Source organism: Myotis brandtii, unplaced genomic scaffold, assembly GCF_000412655.1.
Source record: "Myotis brandtii unplaced genomic scaffold, ASM41265v1 scaffold802, whole genome shotgun sequence".
NCBI classification, from domain to species: domain Eukaryota; kingdom Metazoa; phylum Chordata; class Mammalia; order Chiroptera; family Vespertilionidae; genus Myotis; species Myotis brandtii.
In genome coordinates, this window is record NW_005371230.1 from 912,446 (window position 1) to 931,633 (window position 19,188).

The window sequence follows — 19,188 nt, forward strand, 5'->3', positions numbered from 1 at the left end:
CTCAGACCGTTGGAGGGCCGGACTATAGTTTAAAAAAAAACTATGAACAAATTCCTATGCACACTGCACATATCTTATTTTGAAGTAAAAAAACAAAACGGGAACAAATACAATATTTGTATTTGCATATGGCCCGAGGGCCGTAGTTTGAGGACCCCTGGCCTAGAAGATAGTAAACTCTGGTTTAAAGGAACGATCGACTAGTGTTTGCGGGGACCGACGATGTGCTTTTGCCTCCGTAACCTCACACAGAAGTGGGGCCGGATTGATTTTGTTCTTATGGGTCAAAACCTAACGCCTCCACCCTGTGGGCCCTGGTCTAGCTCCGTGAACATCAGCCTGGCTGGCGAGGGAGAGTTTACCGTCATGATGGCCCTCTTCCAAGACCCGAACTACACGCTGCCTTACGAGGGGGCGTCGGCCGCACTGCCCGTGGAGTCCATGCTGTACGTGGGCGCCCTCCTGGAGAGAGGGGACACCGCCCAGTTCAAGCTGCTGCTGAGGCACTGCTATGCCACCCCCACTGCGGACAGGGCTGACCCCGTGAAGTATTTCATCATCAGAAACAGGTACCAGACGCCTCTGGGGCTCGATTTGGCCTAAATGAAGTTTTGGGGGAAATGATCACCCGGCTCTGCGGGGCAGTTGTGTGATGTGCTTATCTCTCCTGGAAAATAACTGGATGGTACATTTCAGGACCATGCCCTTTGACCCAGGAATACCCTCCTGAAACGGTAGCCTAAAGCGTTAATGCAAAGTACGTGGCAGGGCAAGAAAGGCCCATTGTTTTTCACCTCGGTATTCTTCGTCACTTTGGCCGTAGGGTCATTGCTCAAAACGGGGCTCCGTTAGTAACGACAGCCTGTTACACAGATGTTAACACTGACGAATACACGTGAAAACAGCGTACGATGCGAGGGGACAAAACATTATTGACCACCGCCGACTGCAAGAACAAAGGGAAGATTCAAACGGCAATGATACCAGCTGCTGGGCACCGGGCGTGTCTGTGCCGCTGTGCAGAGCCGCGCTGCATCATCTCACAGATGCTCACTTCACGGGGGGGGGGGGGGGGGGGGCCTCCCCTCGGGGGCCAGCAGCTCAGCCACAGCCACGTAGAGATCTCGTCTGGGCTTCCCTCTCCCTCCGCCTTCCGCAGGAGAGGACCAGGGCATGGAGGCCAGGTCCCTTGATGAGGGGCTAGGATGGACAGGTGGACCCCACGTCACCTGGAATGACTTTGTAAATTAGATGAAAGAGAGGTGAGGCCAGCTGGCAAAGGGGAAGATCAGAGCCCGCCCCAGGACCTTTGACCTGTGTGCCATTTGGAAGGCAGCGCCTTCACAATGAAGAACGTCTCGGGAGACCAAACATACAAAGTTACTAAATATGATTTTTAAAATGCAGGTCTATTTTCTGATTGTGTGTAAGTTACAGGGAACTTGGTCTCTCTGTAGAAAAGAAATAACTCTTAGCAAACTTAACTATTTTAGGCCACATTCACCTTATGCTTTTGGCTGAAATTATTTGTTTAGTTCAAATGCCATCTTCTATGCAAATTTCTTTTCACTCATTGCAGCCAAATAAATAGAAGAGGCAGCATGCTTTAAGTGTCTGGATTGCATTTGCTTTGAAAAAACTCAGCCCCACTTTAATAAAGAGTCTGTGCAATGACTTTTAACTTGGACAAATTGGGATGTGGGGGCCCTAAGTGACCATCTCCACATCACCTCCTCTGTGTACTGCACTAAAGATAAATTACTATCCACTTCCTCCCACCCCAGCCCCATCGCCAATCCTGTTTATTCTCAGTCCAAAGGCTTCCCGAGTCCCTTCCCTCTCCTCCATCCCTGCTCCACACCGCCATCACCTCGTCCCTCGCCCAACCTAACGGCTGGTGACCAGCTTTCCCTCCTGCCCCGACGCTCTCTGCTTCACAGAACAACCAGGCCTTCTTAGAAAAGCACAGAACACACGCCACTTCCCTGCACGAATTCCTACAGTGCCTGCCAACTGCACCTAGAAGACTGGAGCTCCTCGCCAGGCCTGAGTGGTCGCAGGGTCTGAGCCAGCCGGCCCACCCCTGGGACCAGCCCACCGCTCCCCACCTGGGGCCCGAGAATTGCTTGGCGGTGTGGAAAAACCACACACACTGGAACTGGAACCAGACTGTTACCCGGCTGCTGTCTTCATGCCGAGCGTGTGTGTGTGTGTGTGTGTGTGTGTGTCTCCTGGTGTACTGTCTGTCTCTCCCACAAGAACGTAGGCTCCTGGACAGCAGGAAACATGTTCCCACCACATTCCCAGCACCTAGAACAGGGTCCTCAAACTTTTTAAACAGGGGGCCAGTTCACTGTCCCTCAGACCGTTGGAGGGCCGGACTATAGTTTAAAAAAAAACTATGAACAAATTCCTATGCACACTGCACATATCTTATTTTGAAGTAAAAAAACAAAATGGGAACAAATACAATATTTGTATTTGCATGTGGCCCGCGGGCCGTAGTTTCAGGACCCCTGACCTAGAATAATGCAGAGCTTACACCAGACACCCCATAAATGTTTGTTGAATGAATGAATATCCCTTTATAACATTATAATCCAAGGACTTTCTCAGGGTATTTTAAGGATTGTGATTTTCTTAACATATTTTAATCAATAATTGAAAAACAAACAAAATTTAACAGAAGATCAAATATACCTAATTTATATGCAATTTCTAAGACTCCCCCTATTAATAATAATCCCCCCAAACAGAGCAGTTACCATAGAAACATAATTATATACTAAGTGATGGTTTAGGGCATGCATTTAGATCTGTACTAAAGAAACCATAGGTATCTCTTAAACAACATAACACATTATTCCAATTTACCATAGATCTTATATCAGACCTGCTTCATGAGTCATCTAGTCATTGTTAAAATATACTACTAGAAAATTCTTCCAACTGGACCACACTTACACTCAAAGAAAACAAGGGAATATAAACACAGCTAAAACATTGTTGGTCATCACCATCTAAAGAAACTACCACATTGTGCATAAACTATGAATTGCTGCTTGTCTATAATTGATAGGATAAATTTTTCCACTGTCACAATTAGTCCCAAACACGTTCATAAAGACAACTCATCTAAAAACTCATAGCTACTTTGTAGGCTAACAGATTCTTTCTAAACTGCGATAATGCCGCCCTATTGTTCTAACAAGAAGGGGAAAATAGGTTTTATTCCAGCTTTATTTTCTTACAAACATCCATTTAGGTACCGTCCTCAGGGAACACTTGTCAAATCCAGGATGATTCAGATAAAGCCAAGCACGGTGCCTTGGACAGAGCAAGCATTCAATAAATTTCTGGTAAGTGAATTTAAAATGTGAGAAGGCGTGAAAATGTTACCATCGTAGGAAGACGTCTTTGCTTGTAAGAGCACTGAACATCAGATTTAACAGACCTCAGTGAGCACTTGGAGATTGCTTCCATCTAAGGTACTATGAGACACATGAGGACCAGGAGAAATTGGCCCGGTGGTGATGATGGAGCAGAGGATGGAGACCACGCGGGAGGTGGGAGACAGCCTTGCAGAGCATGCATAGCCCGGGGTGCCAGGCGAACGTTGGCACCGCAGGGGCAGGCTGGTGGCGAGGTGAGAGGAAACAGAAGCCAGATCCTGGTTGAGCAGAAGGCTTTGATCTTATTCTTGATGCTAACGAGGAACCACTGCATGCATTCACACAGAGGAATTACACGACGTCGCTGTGATAGAAAACCACTCTTGTGCGACGGTGGAGGACAAACCGGTGACTATTACAGTCTCCCAGGCAACTGACAAGGAGGGTCCGGACGACTGGCAAGAATCGGGCACATGCTGACTTCCTCTGGCTTTTACTGTCTGCAGCTAGTTACCGTCTCAGAAATGGCTTCCTCACATGCACACATTTTTACTATTTAAACCCCTCTATGCATTCTCCCATTCACCTTTCGGCCAGTTCCTTTAGCTGGAATTCTTTCAAAAAGAAATATATCTGAGTGCTTATCACCGACCCAATACCTTGAGGTACTCAAGTTCCCAAACTGTTCCAATCTTGGTTCTATTTGGGGAAGGGGAACTCCACCAACCATCCTGTAATAAAGCTCTGTCTTTATGAACCTCATTTTCTCTTTCGGTCATTAATTGGGGTCCTCTGTACCGGAACTCTCCATATGAGGGAGGACAACACGACTCCTAAGAAGATGTGACTTCCAACTCTCATTCATCGCCTCCCAAACATACCCACAGCTTTCCAAAAGACACTTAGTGAAAGAGCAAACATAACTCGATTTTCTTCCATCTAAAGTGACCATCTTCATACTAACGTATAAGGAGCTACGACATAATAAACGGCAGCCTTAAAGTACTCCGAAGTCCATCTTGCGTGTCAGCCTTCTGCAAGTAATCTGGTTTTCCAAGCACCAGCATTCCCATTCCCCTCCTTATTGCTAAGGACTATTTTCCATCATAAAAGCCGATGTATTCTGCCCTCCGGATCGAACAGTTACCCGTGATCCTAATGAAGTTCATGCTTCCCAGTGCAGCTCTGAAACTGACCTGATTTGTAACTGGGAGGTTTGGGGGACACTGAACGTGCCCAGTCTCTTACAACCAAACACAACGACCACTCTGGGAGATGACAGTTTCGAGGAAATGATTTCAAACATTCATTCCTTCGGGCTCTCAAATGCTCAGATTCCACATCAAGGCATAAAAACCCAGCGCAGAACTCCCGTCTAGCTGTGTCTCCATCTTGCAGGAGACCCTGTTTTCATGCCCATCCAATCTGAGAGGGTAGGCTTGGATTTTAAAAAGAATCGCAAGACCTGGGGCTGTTAATTGTCCCCTTTTGATAAAGGCTCCATCATTTACTCTTTCCAGTGCAAAGCCTTGCTCCGCTTTGTTCCTCGGGACCAACGTGAGCCTGTTTTTGTTCTCTGAGCTGCCAAAATTAACACTAAAGTTACAATTATAGATGCCCATAAAATTACCACATGGAGCAGATACTGCGACCCATAAAAACGGTCCAACTTGCTTGTAAAATGTACAGGCGCACAGCGACAATACAACTCTATTCCTTTCCACAAACCAGTCATAGAACTACTAATGGGCCAAGTTTTACCTTAAATACCCGTGGGCCTGGGGAAACCGTGAGCTCGCCGGGGTTAAGCAAACAACTTCTCTGACGCAAGGCATCAGACAAATCTTGTGTTTTACAGTTTAGTTCAATTTATTAACCCCGGTTTTATGGATAAATGTCGTTCGGTTTCTTTTAACAGACGGTCTACTACGATCATTTTTAAAAGTTGTTCTAAAGAAAACACGCTTTCCCCTCCCAGGCCTCTCGCAGGCGGCAAGGCCCTTTCGGGGGGCAGAGCGAACGGCGCCCAGGAGCCCAAGGCTGCCACCTCTCCTGTGAAACCGAATGACTGTGCTTGACTTTCTAATGTTTGTATTTGGAATTTCAAAGAAAACCGCCATTGAAAGAAGGCGCTTTGTATCAATTTATGGTACGTTTGGTTTAAAGGCCACCGATTTCAGAAATCTAAGGCCGAGCCCTCATTGCAACAGTCGATGGAGGGAAAGTTGGCGTGAAAAGGAATTTCAGAACATTTAGATATTCTGTAAGGGCTTCTCTGAAGTTTGTGAATGTTGTATTTCAACATTTGATGGGTCTCTTAAAGAAGGTCCCATTCCTAAGCTATTATTTGAATAAATTATTTTAATTCAAAGGACAATGTACATACGAAGTTCTTGTTAATAATAAGCCAATGGTGGCCATTGTTAGCTCTGACATACTAAGAAACTTCTAATGACAGTAGGTTTAAACAAGAGCCAGCGAGGTGGCATGCATGGGTGTGCGCACCGCGCCCGCCCCCCCCCCCCCCCCCCCCCCCCCCCCACACACACATACACGCAAATGGGTTATGTCTACCACATCACCCAAACCTTTCTGTCTAATGCAGAGAGGTGTCTAATGCAGCCAGGTGAAATGACAAATCAATGGTTTACAAGAGAGACCCTCATCTTCCCCAGTCTACAAGTTTTCGTTAATAAGCAGAGACAGACAAGCCAGAAGAAGTGGAGGATCAGGGAGGAAAGGCAGTCAGTGGACAGTGGTGGGTGAGGCCTCGTAGCCGACTCACTAGGATGATAACTGACATCTTCTCTAATGAACAGCTAACACTTTGGGACCATCTGCTACTGCAATAGATTTGTAGCTTAAAGGCGACATGCTTCAGCCCTTGCCGGGTGGCTCCGTTGGCTGGAGCATCGTCCCATGCACCAAAGGTTGCAGGGTGGATTCCCCGTCAGGGCACATACCTAGGTTGAGGGTTCAATCCCTGGTCAGGACACATATGGGTGGCAACTGATTGATGTTTCCCTCTCACATCAATTTTCTTCTCTCTCTCTCCCGTCCTCTCTAAATTCAATAAAAACATATCCTCGGCTGAGGATTAAAAAAAAAAAAAAGGTTACATGCTTCAAACCTTTGCTAAGGTTCCACATTACAACCTGAGTGTAGCGTGTGCCTGGCACCATGGAATAAAACCTAGCAGAGTACTAGACACAGAGCAGGCACTCAGGTTTGTTGAATAAACAGGTACTACATATATAGACAAGGCAAGGTAAGACCTTGCTAACTACCAAGATGTTTCCCATCACCAGCTTCCACCTCACTCTCTGGTCCTGCATCCAGGACTAAGTTAAACCCATTTACCACCAAGGATGAAGTCATGATGAAATCCCAGTCCTTGCGGACAACATTGAACAAGATCTCTCAGATGCCATGCCATTCTGTAAAGCACTGGCTAACGAGCTCCTGTGGAAGACAGTGTCTTCCTTTACTTTATTGAGAGGACACCATGGAGAATGGGACCTCGGTTCCTATTTTACTTCTTCTCCACCTCCACTGTATAGCAGACCCCAGCCTAACACCAGCGACATGAGATGCTCCGATTCCCACGGATGGGATTTCTCGACGCTATGAACAAATCCGTCTCGAATCCAGGGTCATCCTTGTCCCCTCTTTATAAGTTAGAATCACCATGCCTGTTTCTCAGAACTGTGCCCTTTGCCTCATCAGTTTAGGAATCACAATATTACTGTGACTGATTTCTGTAAAATACAATTGGAATAGAACAAGAAGGCCTAATTAAATACAGTTCGGATATGTGTATGTTGATGGTTCCCAAATTACAACAAAATTATACTGAATGGCTGCTGCCGACGCCCCAACAGTTGAACACCCGGCCAGCCCTTCCGACGGCCATGGGGGTTTTATGAAAGAACTGCATAGTGCGTACAGGGATGAACGAGTACAGGGAAAACTCCCAACTCACTGTACCAAGAAGTAACTTTTCTCTCCAAAATTCGCCATCACGAGACTGCGGCAGAGGCCAGGAACTTTGTCATCGAAACCTTAGGTTCAGAGCCCACCTCTGCTCCTCAGTAGCTGTGTGAGTGATGGCAAATGAATTTTTTGAGTCTTGATTTCTTCTTTTTCTTCTGTTATAAAGTATACACAGTGATGTTTACTTCAGAGAGTCATTGAGGGGATTCAGTGACATAATGGCTGTGAATGCCTACACGGTCCCTGAGACCTAATAAATATTTCGTAAGTGGTAGTTAGTATTAAAACTGTCTTCCCCAAGCCCATCTGAATTTATTCAATATGCTCTTGTATGGTGTTTGAATTTCTACCAAGAGGGAAATCATCTGGTCCTAAAAAAAAACAACACCCTGTGTTTTTTTTAAAAACACACACACACACACACACACACACACACACACACACACACACAAACCAGAGACATCTGTGGGAAGGCTAAGGGGCAACGGTCTTTCTTACACTAGAATTAATTCGTTTAGTCAGATTGCTCACCTCTTGATTCTTATCTGCGAGCATGTGCACCGAGCGAATGGAATATTTTGACTGGGAGGCAGGAAAGTTAATATTTATAATAGATATAAACATACAGCATTTGGGATGTATTACTGGGTTGGGAGAAAATGGTCTTAAAGCAAATGAGAAACATTCATTGCATAGGGACTTCAGAGAGAGAAGAGCACTATGGGATGGGGGAAAATATGAATAAGGAGTTATAAGAATATAAAAAATTATCAAAGAAAATTGGTCTCTTTCAAAATTTTGGCTGGGCCAATCTTTTACTTAAAAATGGAAAAAGGGAACTCAGCATTTACGTAAGTACTAAAGATCAATGCACTAGGAATCAAGTCATTTCGGAAGCCACCTGAGATGCTAATAGTCATTTTGGTTCTCTCTTCTAAGCAAAATGTCTTGTAGGATTAAAAAAAAATCTCCCACACAAACTTTCAGAGTTCTGCATACTCCTTACTTCAGGGTGGCTCGTCCAGTGATATTCTTCTTCCTAATTAAGGAAACCATAATCAATGTCCACAGGTAAGGGCTCACCTCTACATTGTTGTTAAAATAACAATCCTCAACGAGCAGGGTGAGGCACTGTCCGCAGCCCCGTCTCAGGAAGAACAAGCCCCCTTCCTACAGTGACATGCAGAGACCCTGAGGCCGGCCTCAGCACGACTCCACCCCTCCAAGATTCTCCACGTGCACGAAACAGACCATTCCCACCCTCTGTGACAAATGAACACGTTTCAAACGTAATCAACTAGTTACCGAGTGGTTTCCCTGTGTAGGGAACTCCGGGAGACATGAATTGTAGACAAAAGCATAAATCTTGATCCCTGCCTTCAATGAGCTTACCACGGAGGTGGGGAAACAGGATATAAATGTGTGAGAATACAAGCAATTGTAACGTGTTCCAGTGACTGTTTAAAACACCCTTAGAAGATATATAACAAGAACAGACATGAATGACCAGTAAATCAATTGTCATATAAATTTATTAATATATAACTACATATATATGGTCTCCAAAATGTATACACACACTTTGAATAATTATAAAGGCAGTGTTTATTAAAATACATTTAATTTTCAAAATTGAGCTATCAGCTGTTACAGTGTATATACATTTTTGGGGAAATAAATATATATGTACATACACACACACACACACACAAAGAGAGAGAGAAATGAATGCCATGAGAAGACTGAAAAAAGGCTTCCAGTTTGAGTAACTAAGGAGAGCTCTGTGTGAAAGAGACGGTCTATTATGATAATTTTTTTAAAGTTGTTCTAAAGAAAACACACTTTCCCTTACCATGCCTCTCGCAGGTGGCAAGGCCCTTTCGGGGGGCAGAGCATACGATTATGAGTAGAATCGATGAGTGTAGGGTCATTATATAGTCACTAGAGGCCCGGTGCACAAAATATGTGCACTCGTTGGGGGGGGGTGTCCCTCAGCCCAGCCTGCACCCTCTTGCAGTCCAGGAGCCCCAGACTTCTGGCTGAGTGGCACTCCCCCTGTGGGAGCACACTGACCACCAGGGGGCAGCTCCTGCATTGAGAGTCTGTCCCCTGGTGGTCAGTGCGCATCATAGCGACTGGTCATTCTGCCATTCGGTCGATTTGCATATTAGCCTTTTATTATATAGGATATTCTCAACATATTATGCTTGTAATTTTCCTGACCAAACATCCTTTGAAACATCCAACATCCTCAGCATGCTTCGAAGATGCACACAAGTGCTACCCGAAGAAGAGCTGTCATGGACCATGAGGGAGGACGGTGCTTCCCTGCCTCCCGGGAGAGGGTGAGTTATGGGATGGACATGAGAGCAAAGAGGAGAGCGATGTTCAAGGAGCCCAGCCAATATACAGCTTGCCTTATTTTCCAACCTTCTCATTATTATTACAAATTACAGAAGGGATTTAACGATCTCAGAAACGTCTTTAATAAAAAAAGTGCCAAAGCTATAAACTTGATGGGGTGGTAAAACCATGCTTCTAGACGTGCCGAGTTTCACTCTGGCAGCGGGGCCTGTCATCTGCTTTTGAGGACCCAACTTCAGCGTCTCACTATTTGAAAAAAATTGTTTTAAATAAAAAAGCCTTTGTGTGAAAAGCCCATGGCTGTTGTAAGAAAACAGCCCTGCCGTAATCGGATGAAGTTCGCCTCCTCCCCTACTGGGTAGCAGCAGCCTCCGTGAGATGCGAGTGAGGTCCAAACCATCTCGAGCAGATAAACCAGGCTCTCTTGGATCTCAGTATAATACTTCAGTATGTGAGTAGGTTAACAGGCCAACTCACGCCTCACATTTCAGAGGCCAGATTAATGGAGAAGAAAACATTTCAAATAATATTTCCTGAAGGCCTCCATCAGAGGAGTGAAGAGATATTTCGGCCGATGGGAATCTGAAGCAGTTTAATTATTTCCCGTGTGAATATCCTGGTGCTGCCTGGCTTCCCAGTTCTGACTGATGCCCTGGAAACACCACGCCGGCGAGGTCGGCCCTGGAGGGCAGCCTCCGGGGGCATCGGGCATCGGGCATCCGGATGGCTCGAGACTGAGGCTGCGGAGACTGCAACAGCGAGACCGAGACCGCTTCCCAGAGGACAGTGCACCCTCAGCGTAGGGGCGGCAGGCATTTGACCGTATTTCTACGCACACAACCACTCTGGAAGGAAAAGCGGGGGCGACCTACCTGGCCCTTTCTGGACTGGCTCCATCCCCCGGCAGCGTTGGCGCTAAAGCCTGGCGCATGCTAGGGGTTTGCGTCCAGGCGCAAGGAGGAGCCAGTGACAGAAACGGGACATCCTAGAATCTGGAATAAGAAGAAAGAGTAAACTTGCGAGTCACAACCTCCGAAATGAGCATTTCAGCCGGGCGGCCGAGGGCACGGCGGGGAGCGGTACTTTACCTGCGAGGGTCTACTTTACAACGCGCGGCTCTTCTCAAAAGTCAGGGCTCGAGATACGGGCACCAGTTCAGTTCAAAAGCACCTGACCAAGGCCTTGCCCATGGACGTGGCTGGTGACAATGTTAGGGGGGGATCCTCTGTCCTTTTATCCTATTTGCCTGGCACGGCGGGAGGCTGCCCCGAGCCTGTGCCACGGGTCACAGCCACGAGCACCGAGCCAGCATCCCACTGCAGGGCCTCGGGAATCTGCAGTGTCACTCCTCTTCCGCCTCGTTCTCTGCAAAGTGAAGTCATAGGGATGGATCAGCCAACCTGACTCCTCGCTACCCTGCCCAGAATCCTTTGTGAGCTGGAATGAGTCATCGCTCCGAGAAAAGCTCCAGCCCTGGTGTGTGCAGGCTCCTTTGTCTGTGCGCTGCGGGGACGCGGGCTGGGGAAGGACCCCAGGCCAGGCTGCGGGGGCACGTCCTCCTCTCCAAGGGGCCCAGGACGCCTCGCATGCATTAGCACCAACTCTTTTTTTTTTTAATCATTAAAACAGGAAAAAGGGCACATACCTCCGGATGCTTAAAGAAAAACACACACATTAAAATTGATCTAGCGTCATATACTTACCAGTCTGTAATTATAAACCTGACACATTCTCTCTCTCTCTCTCTCTCTCTCTCTCTTCTCTCTCTCTCTCTCTCTCTCTCTCTCTCTCTCTCGGCTGGCTTTTCATTGTCATGAAGGACGGATCTCCCTCCTGTGTGTGCCAGGCCATTCTACTGTGCCCTGGATCAAAGTTTAGCTGCAGCGAGCCCTTTGCCATAAATTCCAGTTGCGTGCAAGTCCTTGTAAGCCTGGGTCTCACGGCGGCGGCCCAGCCGGCAGCCTCGCAGCAGAGGCCGCAGCAGCCGCCGGGAAGGCAGCGCTGGGAATGAGGTCACTGTGTCAGGGACTTGCTCTCAGCGTGAGGCTCTCCTGAGCTCACAACACAACTGAAATCCACGGTGGTGTGATTCATAGGATTTTTTTACATCGCTGCTTCATCTGCCTTAAAAAAATGTCTACGTCTGAGATCAGTAAGGCAAAAAAAATAAAATAAAATCCATCACACATCTGAAAAAAACGTCACTTCGCTGCACTGCTTGTACCCCACTCACTACTCGCTCCACGCTGAGTAACCCCCGCATATGCACGTGTACATATTGTATTTACACACACACACACACTTAGACACACAGACACATGGAGGAACTTATTTTGGCGGAACCATAGAGAACACGATCTGCCTCCATTCGGAGGACAAGAAATAACACAAACATCTCGGGAGGAGGCGGGGAGTGGGGGAGAGGAGAGAGTGATAGAGATGCTAGCAATCACATCAAAACCAGAGAAAAATGGAGTCCGAGAGGAAAAGAGTAATCCAGACAGAAATGAGTTCTGTTGTATCAGCAATCACACTGCCCACACTCCCCCAAGCAAAACAACACTGAAGCCGGCACCTCTCACGGTCTCCATTCAGGAACCAGAGAGATGCCGGCAAATTAACCCACCCCCAGAAACTGAACAGATTTGGGGAGCAGATGATATTCGTACAGCCAGTTCTCCCACAGCCTCACGGACACATAGCTAAGTTACGATGAAAACAAAGTGGGGGGCGGAATCCGAGCTGGGAAGAGCAAAAATATAACAGACTCCTCGGGAAGACTCGCCCAAACCTCCCCCAGGCTAAAACCCCACCAGGATCAGATCCTCTCCGAACTCCTGGGGCGTAGCCTGTCTCCCGGCACCTCCTCCCACGAGCCCCGGTCTCCCCCGAGCCAGTGCACATCTCTTGTGTAACCCTACCCAGTGAGCCCCACCCCCCCTTGGGAAGCTGAGAAAATGTGTAATGCCCTCTGCCTGATAACTCACCCCCTATCTACCAATAACATCCCAGTCCCTATGTCCCAAGTCACCTCTTCTAGTTTCGCACACTCTGGGACATGTAGAACGAAGCATGCACTCTCTATGCTCACTCGTCGATCAAGTGGTACGTTTGGTCCCAGCATTATTCAATAAAGCTTCGTCAGCTCCTGCAGCCCTCTGACACGTTCAGACCCTCTGCCCCCATCGTCTCCATGGACGGCTCCCCCTCTGGCATTATCAATTTCCCTCTTCCAATGTTTGTAGGAAGAAGCGGGTATACTCCAGCTGAGTCCCACCCGTGGCCCTATTCCCCTCCCTGGTTCTGGACTCTATAGCCACCTGGTCTAAGACGCCGGCAGGTTATTGGCTGTTGTGTCAGATTTCTTCACATGAACTATTAACTCAGGTCCCACTTAGGCACTTAAGAAGAAAAACGTCCTCCATGATGCCTTGTATGTTTTATCAGAAAGCCCAGTGCGTGAAATCGCAAAATCGCGAAGCCCCGCCCACCCGCGCGCAGCCTCCTGGTGACCGGTCTTTGGTCGTTATAGTGTTATGACCACTGCGTTTTTATTATATAGATGGTTTGTTCTTGATGTTCCCTTCCAATGTGTGATTGTCTCTCACTTGCTCTGCCACCTAGGTCCCCATCCGTTCCGTAGACGGAGCCGGTGGCCCAGCACCTGGGCCTCCTACCCGGGCATCTCAGCTTTACTCAACTGTCTGTGAGTTGGGTGTGTCGTTAGTTATAAATCCACCTAAATCCACCTCACTCGGCCCATTCCTGTCAGGCATAGTGTGATGGCCATCGGGTCAGAAAGCATGCCTAACACACACACCTGAAGAATGCAGTGATGCCGCTATATAACAGGCGGATCAAAATGAACATCTAAACAGGTATCTTTGGTCTGGCAATGTGAGAGCCTGTGGGGGAGCACTTCTTGGTCGCCAAGAACTCAGGTTTCCTCTATGATATAGGAAAGATTAAACAAGTGAATAAAGAAAAAAACACCCAAATACCCAAAGAAAAGGGATGGAAAAATACAAAGAAAAGTGTATCCAAACTTTCTAATATCCAAACATGTATGCTTCCATCTACTTATAGGCCTACTATGCCCATATGCAGAAAGTCATCTAAATTTTACAAGGACCCAATACGCTAAGAACCATTATTCTCCCCATTTTAAAAAGAGATGAACCGCCTTCCTCAGCTCCCACAGCTGGCAGGTGGCTGAGGCAGGATTTGAATCTGGGGCAGGAGGCCCCAGAGTCTGTGATTTTAACCACCACACATACTGCCTCTCGACTCCTATAATAAAATAACCAGGAGAAACAATTTTAAAAAAAACCCATAGCTCAATTTTTAAATTTAAATGGAATCCCATTCGCCTTGTTAGCACGTAAGGCCAATGAGGTCAGGTTCACGGGCTCTGTTCCCCTTGTGGCCGTGTTTGCCCGGGTCCACAACGCCCGACGGACTGACCTCCAGCCTCAATCCACAGACTCCTACTACATGACCAGTCAAATGAGTGTAATTGATTGGGCAAAACCATAACCATAAGCTCATGGTGTGGTCCTCCCAACAGCGAGATGGGTTTTATGAATGGACACCTATCAGCCTCAACACCGAAATAAAGGCAGGAAAGACACTCTGATGTTTTAGATCGCAGCCTGTGATGGAGAGATAAGCTCGAGAATCAACTACAGACACAATCAGCAGCCCTCCTCCTCGCCCTGGTGCCTCATGCTCCTTTTAATAACAGCGTCAGAGTTGCAGTAACGATTTACAGACCTCATACAGCACATCGCAGAGGTGCTGTGCTCTGTCGGGGAGGTGTGGGCAGAGGCTGTGCCTGGCACTGGGCTGGTCCCTGGGCAGAAGATCAAATAGTAGCGCTACACAGTGACACCACCATCCAGGCTCTTAAAAAACTGTTTTGGGGAGCAATGCGGTAGCACTAATCTTAGAGCTACTGTACCTGATAAAGTAGGGAGCAACGGATACCCTTGAATCAATTAAAAATATTCACTGGGTGCTTAACTGCACATGTGTGAGACAGTTTAGACAATGAGGAGCATGTCTACTGGTACGTGCAAACTTTTTCATGAACCGATGACATGGTCTCTCCTTTCATGAAGCTGATAATGCAACTGAGGAGATAAGATACTCACACATAAAAAGTGCAAAGAATACAAGACAGTGTTTGTCGAAAGGGAGAAGAGGTGATAGGCACACCTAAGAACTCAGGAGAAAGAACCTGGGCTGAGCCCTAGCTGGTTTGCGTTGGCCTGCGGACTGAAGGATCCTGGGTTCGATTCCAGTCAAGGGCATATGCCCCAGTTGCGGGTTCGATCCCCAGTAGGGAGCATGCAGGATGCAGCCAATCAATGATTCTCTCTCATTAGTGATGTTTCTATCTCTCTCCCTTCCCCTTCCTCTCTGAAATCAACCAATCAATGTGTATATATATATATGAACCTGGGCTGAAACAATGACCTAGGACCTGGAGAGATGAGAGAAAAGAGAACGGGCGGCGCTGGTTAGCACGTGCGCTCCATGAAGGGAGGGATTTCCGTGTGCTTTGTGTTTACAGATGTATTCCTGAAAAGTGCCTCGTCACCTGGAGGTACTAAATAAATATGTACCGAATGAATGAATGAATGGATGGATGGATGACCTGGACAAAGAAACCAATGAACCAAGGTATGAGGATATTGATGGGAAGGAGGTGAGGAAACATGAGGTGGGTCTGCCTGAGGCTGAGGTTCCTACTGGGAAGTTGAGGGAGAGGAGGCAAGAAGGGTGGCCTAACAGCAGATGAAGAACAGTCTTTACTGGGTAAGAAAATGACCCACCTTATATTTACCATGAACTTCACTTGGCATTAGTTATAGCCGTTAGTAAGTCTCCTCCCTAAGAAGCATTACCCCTACATGAACCCCGAGTTCTCAACAAACTAGCATTTCTAAGCTCAGGGCAGCTCATGTTGACCGTATGCTCAGATGTTGCTTCCCCCAGGGACTCCTCTGCCTACCCCCATCACCAGGCCGAAGTCTGCGATGCCAAGTCTCTCTCCCCTTTGCAAAAAATGTACCAATACCAGAGGAAAAAAATCCTAATCTGGTGCAGTATTATCAACTAAACTACCCTAATTCAATGTAGTTCAAGTCAACAAACACGTTCTAACGACAACGTGTAAGACACTCTGCTTGTAGCTGAGGTGAAGATAAAGATGAGGCAGTTACAGCATCTAGCCTCAGTTTTGCATCAATATCTGAGTCACTCTGACTCATTCAGGGAAGGAGTTCCATCAGAACAACAACAACAACATAAAAAAAGGTGGTGATTTCTCATAGAAGAGAGAGATGGTGAGGAAACGTGGAGAGGAATGGCCAGCGCTTCAGCAAGGACATGGCAGCGGAGGTGGGCTCCAAAGGTGAATGAGTAAAGGGGAGGGAGAGAAAAGTCAGGGGTGTCTGTCCAGGGAGCGAAGCAGTGTGCACAGAGACCACGCGGGTTACAGAGTTCAGGCGTCCTGGAGAATGGCCGGTGGCCACCGAGCTTGGCTAGCATGGCAGGACATATGAAGGAGACAGGTAAAGTGCCGGTCAGGCTGACTTAAGATGTTGAAGGTGAGATTGCAGGAGAAAGGCATTCAGGGTTTTTACAGGGGGTGATGCTACTGAGGCGGAAAGCTTAGGTTACTCTGGCAACGGGGTACAGGATGTATCCAAAGAGAGAAGATAGCTATTCGGACAAGGAAAGAGCCTGTTGCAAGACCCTAAACAAGATGCGGAGAGCGCTTCAACCAGGAGCAGAGAGGAGCAGAGGGAGGAAGCGCGTTTCTGTTTCACAGGGGAACTGTCCAAAATTCCCAGCATGAAATATTAGGATGCCAGCAGAAATTCACTCCCAGAAGTACTTGCCCATCATCTACCCCAAGACTATCCGTGCCGTGGGGAGCGCCTGGCATTCAGAGTCGTGCCCGGGGTAGAAGAGTAGTTCAAGGTGAGGAATAAAGAGAGGAGAAATCCTCTGAACAGAACCCTGGGCACCAATAACAGATCAGACTTTCCTGGTTGCATGCAAGCTGATAAAAAGGCACACGTTAAAAAATCAACGAAAGTGGTTTTAGAAAAAACAGAAAGTTCTAGTTTCCAAGGCCTTTATAGGCCAGGATTTACTCAGTTAAGTGCATTTCTGTTACGGAGGAAGAAATCATTGCAATTAAAGTTGAATTAGACGCAACAGGTACAGACCAGGAAACTAAGTAGGTAAAGACCAACTACACTTGGTTTCCCTACAAGTATCAGAGAGCACCTGGAGGAATACAGAGTGAAGAACAGGCGGTTCTGTGTTACTAAAATTCTCAAAAGTCTCCGGATCAGATCAATCCTCAGAGGACTGGGAACACAGAATAATGACATTTTAGAGCTGCAGCAGATACTGAAAGTCATCCTATATAATAAAGAGCTAATATGCTAATTAGACTGGATGGCGGAACAACCAGTGGGTGGGGCTGCAAGGCAGCTGGGCTGCGAGGGCCGAGCCCCTTGCACGAATTTCGTGCATCAGGCCTCTAGTCTAGTATATTATGATTTGACTGAGGGTAAGCCTAGGGTCCAATGGGGAAGCTGACTTGCCCAAGGTTGCAAGAACTGGTCCTAGAGCCAGAACCAGCACCCAGGTGTCCTGATTCTCAGGGAAGACATGGTTCTATTGCTCCACCAGACCTTGTAGAACTTACTAGAAGAAAATTAAACTCTAATGCTTCTCTGGATGCACTTCGGGTCAGATATTATCAATTAAGCAGGCAGATGTCCACTCTTCTACACGGCATTCACTACGGTATAAACCATTTTTCTACCCTTCGTTCTTCTAATCAATGTCCACAGAAGACAAGGAACAAAATGATGAAAGTAAAGTGAGTAAAACTTGAGAACCTGTGAGTTTTCAGCTAAAAAGACAGATTTTTAAATGTGAAGTTTTGCTATTAAACTGTAAGGAAACTATGGGAAAGCATGGGAAAATGTTGTGGCCCCACCCCATAACAAAGAAACAGAATTTCCAGAGGATGAGGCCCAGAAATCAGGATTTTAAAAAGATTCCCAGGTGATTCTAATGTACAGCCAAGGTTGAGAACCACTGCTCTAGAGTCTAGGGGCCTAGACCAAGCATGTCAAACTCGAGGCCCATGGGCCACAGGCCTCGTTTATTTGGCCCATGGTAGCCCTTGAGTTTGACATGCTTGCCCTAGACCAGTGGTTGGCAAACTCATTAGTCAACAGAGTCAAATATCAACAGTACAACGATTGAAATTTCTTTTGAGAGCCAAATTTTTTAAACTTAAACTATATAGGTAGGTACATTGTTATTAACTTAATTAGGGAACTCCTAAGCTGGCCTTTACTAAAAATGTCCTCACTCTGATTGAGGTACGTTCGCTGAGGTCGACCCCTTCCAACTCTAAAAAAAGCCTGCACGTGGTATTTTGTGGAAGAGCCACACTCAAGGGGCCAAAGAGCTGCATGTGGCTCGCGAGCCGCGGTTTGCCGACCACTGCCCTAGACTGACTCCTCGTGTCTACTCTGTTTCCATTTCCACTGACAAGCAAGTGAACAGGATTCAGGCTGTATTTTCAGTACCCAAAAGAATGGGTGGAAACAGTGGTTTCAGCACTTAAAATGGTCAAATAATTGTCGACGACAAAAACCACATGATTTGGGCTTTAATTTCCTCTACACATTCCTTATCACCAACTTCTACTCATCCACTAACTTCTTCAGCTGACGTTAGGCCAATCCTCAGCGTCATCGCCACACATCATCTCATGGAAGTTAGATCATCTTATTAATAAAGTGTTCATAAAACTAGGGGGTGGGGATCATAATATCCTGATGTTAAAACATACAAACCAGTCGTATTCTCTTTTGTCTATTATGAATGGATGAAAAATGAACTTTCTTTGCTGTGTAGGATCACAATGATTATGCAACCACCTGTGTTTGCTCTGTCCAATACACTAGCTATTAGCCACGCATGGCTACTTAACTTGAATCACTAAACCAAATTAAAAATTTAGTTCCTCTATTTCAAGTGCTCAGTGGCTACCTGGGTGTTTACCATATTGGGCACAGCACATATAGATACTCAACAATAGCTACATATAGTATTCGCCAATAGCTACATGGGCTAGTATTCACCATATTGGGCACAGCATTTACAAGGTGGGGCAAAAGTAGGTTTGCAGTTGCTCATGTGAAAAATACAATAATTAACAAATAATCATACAAGAATAAACTGTTTCACTTACGACTGTAAACCTACTTTTGCCCCACCCTGTATAGGACATTTCCATCCCCTCCGAAAGTTCTACTGGACAGAACCGACCTAGTGAATCAGTAAGCAAAGGCCTTTCTTGATGTACAAGTTCTATGCGTTTTAACACATAGGTAGA

General features: G+C 46.6%; 1 protein-coding gene across 3 annotated transcripts in view; it reads right to left on the reverse strand.

Annotated features, from left to right (window-relative positions):
• Positions 1-11,183, reverse strand: part of STOX2 (storkhead box 2) — a 36,145-nt gene extending 24,962 nt beyond the window's left edge. For 2 of the 3 annotated variants that reach the window (XR_001360117.1, XM_005883862.2), the window contains exons 1-2: positions 10,838-11,178; positions 10,622-10,741 (exon numbers count right to left, since the gene is read on the reverse strand). Coding sequence is in view for 2 of the 3 variants with exons in the window: in XM_005883862.2 (XP_005883924.1) it covers positions 10,622-10,646 (25 nt within the window). In the remaining variant the exon portion in view is untranslated. Of the gene's footprint in view, positions 1-10,621; positions 10,742-10,837 lie in introns of all 3 variants that reach the window. The other variant, XM_014531411.1, reaches the window with a different exon arrangement.
• Between the last annotated feature and the right edge of the window lie 8,005 nt (positions 11,184-19,188).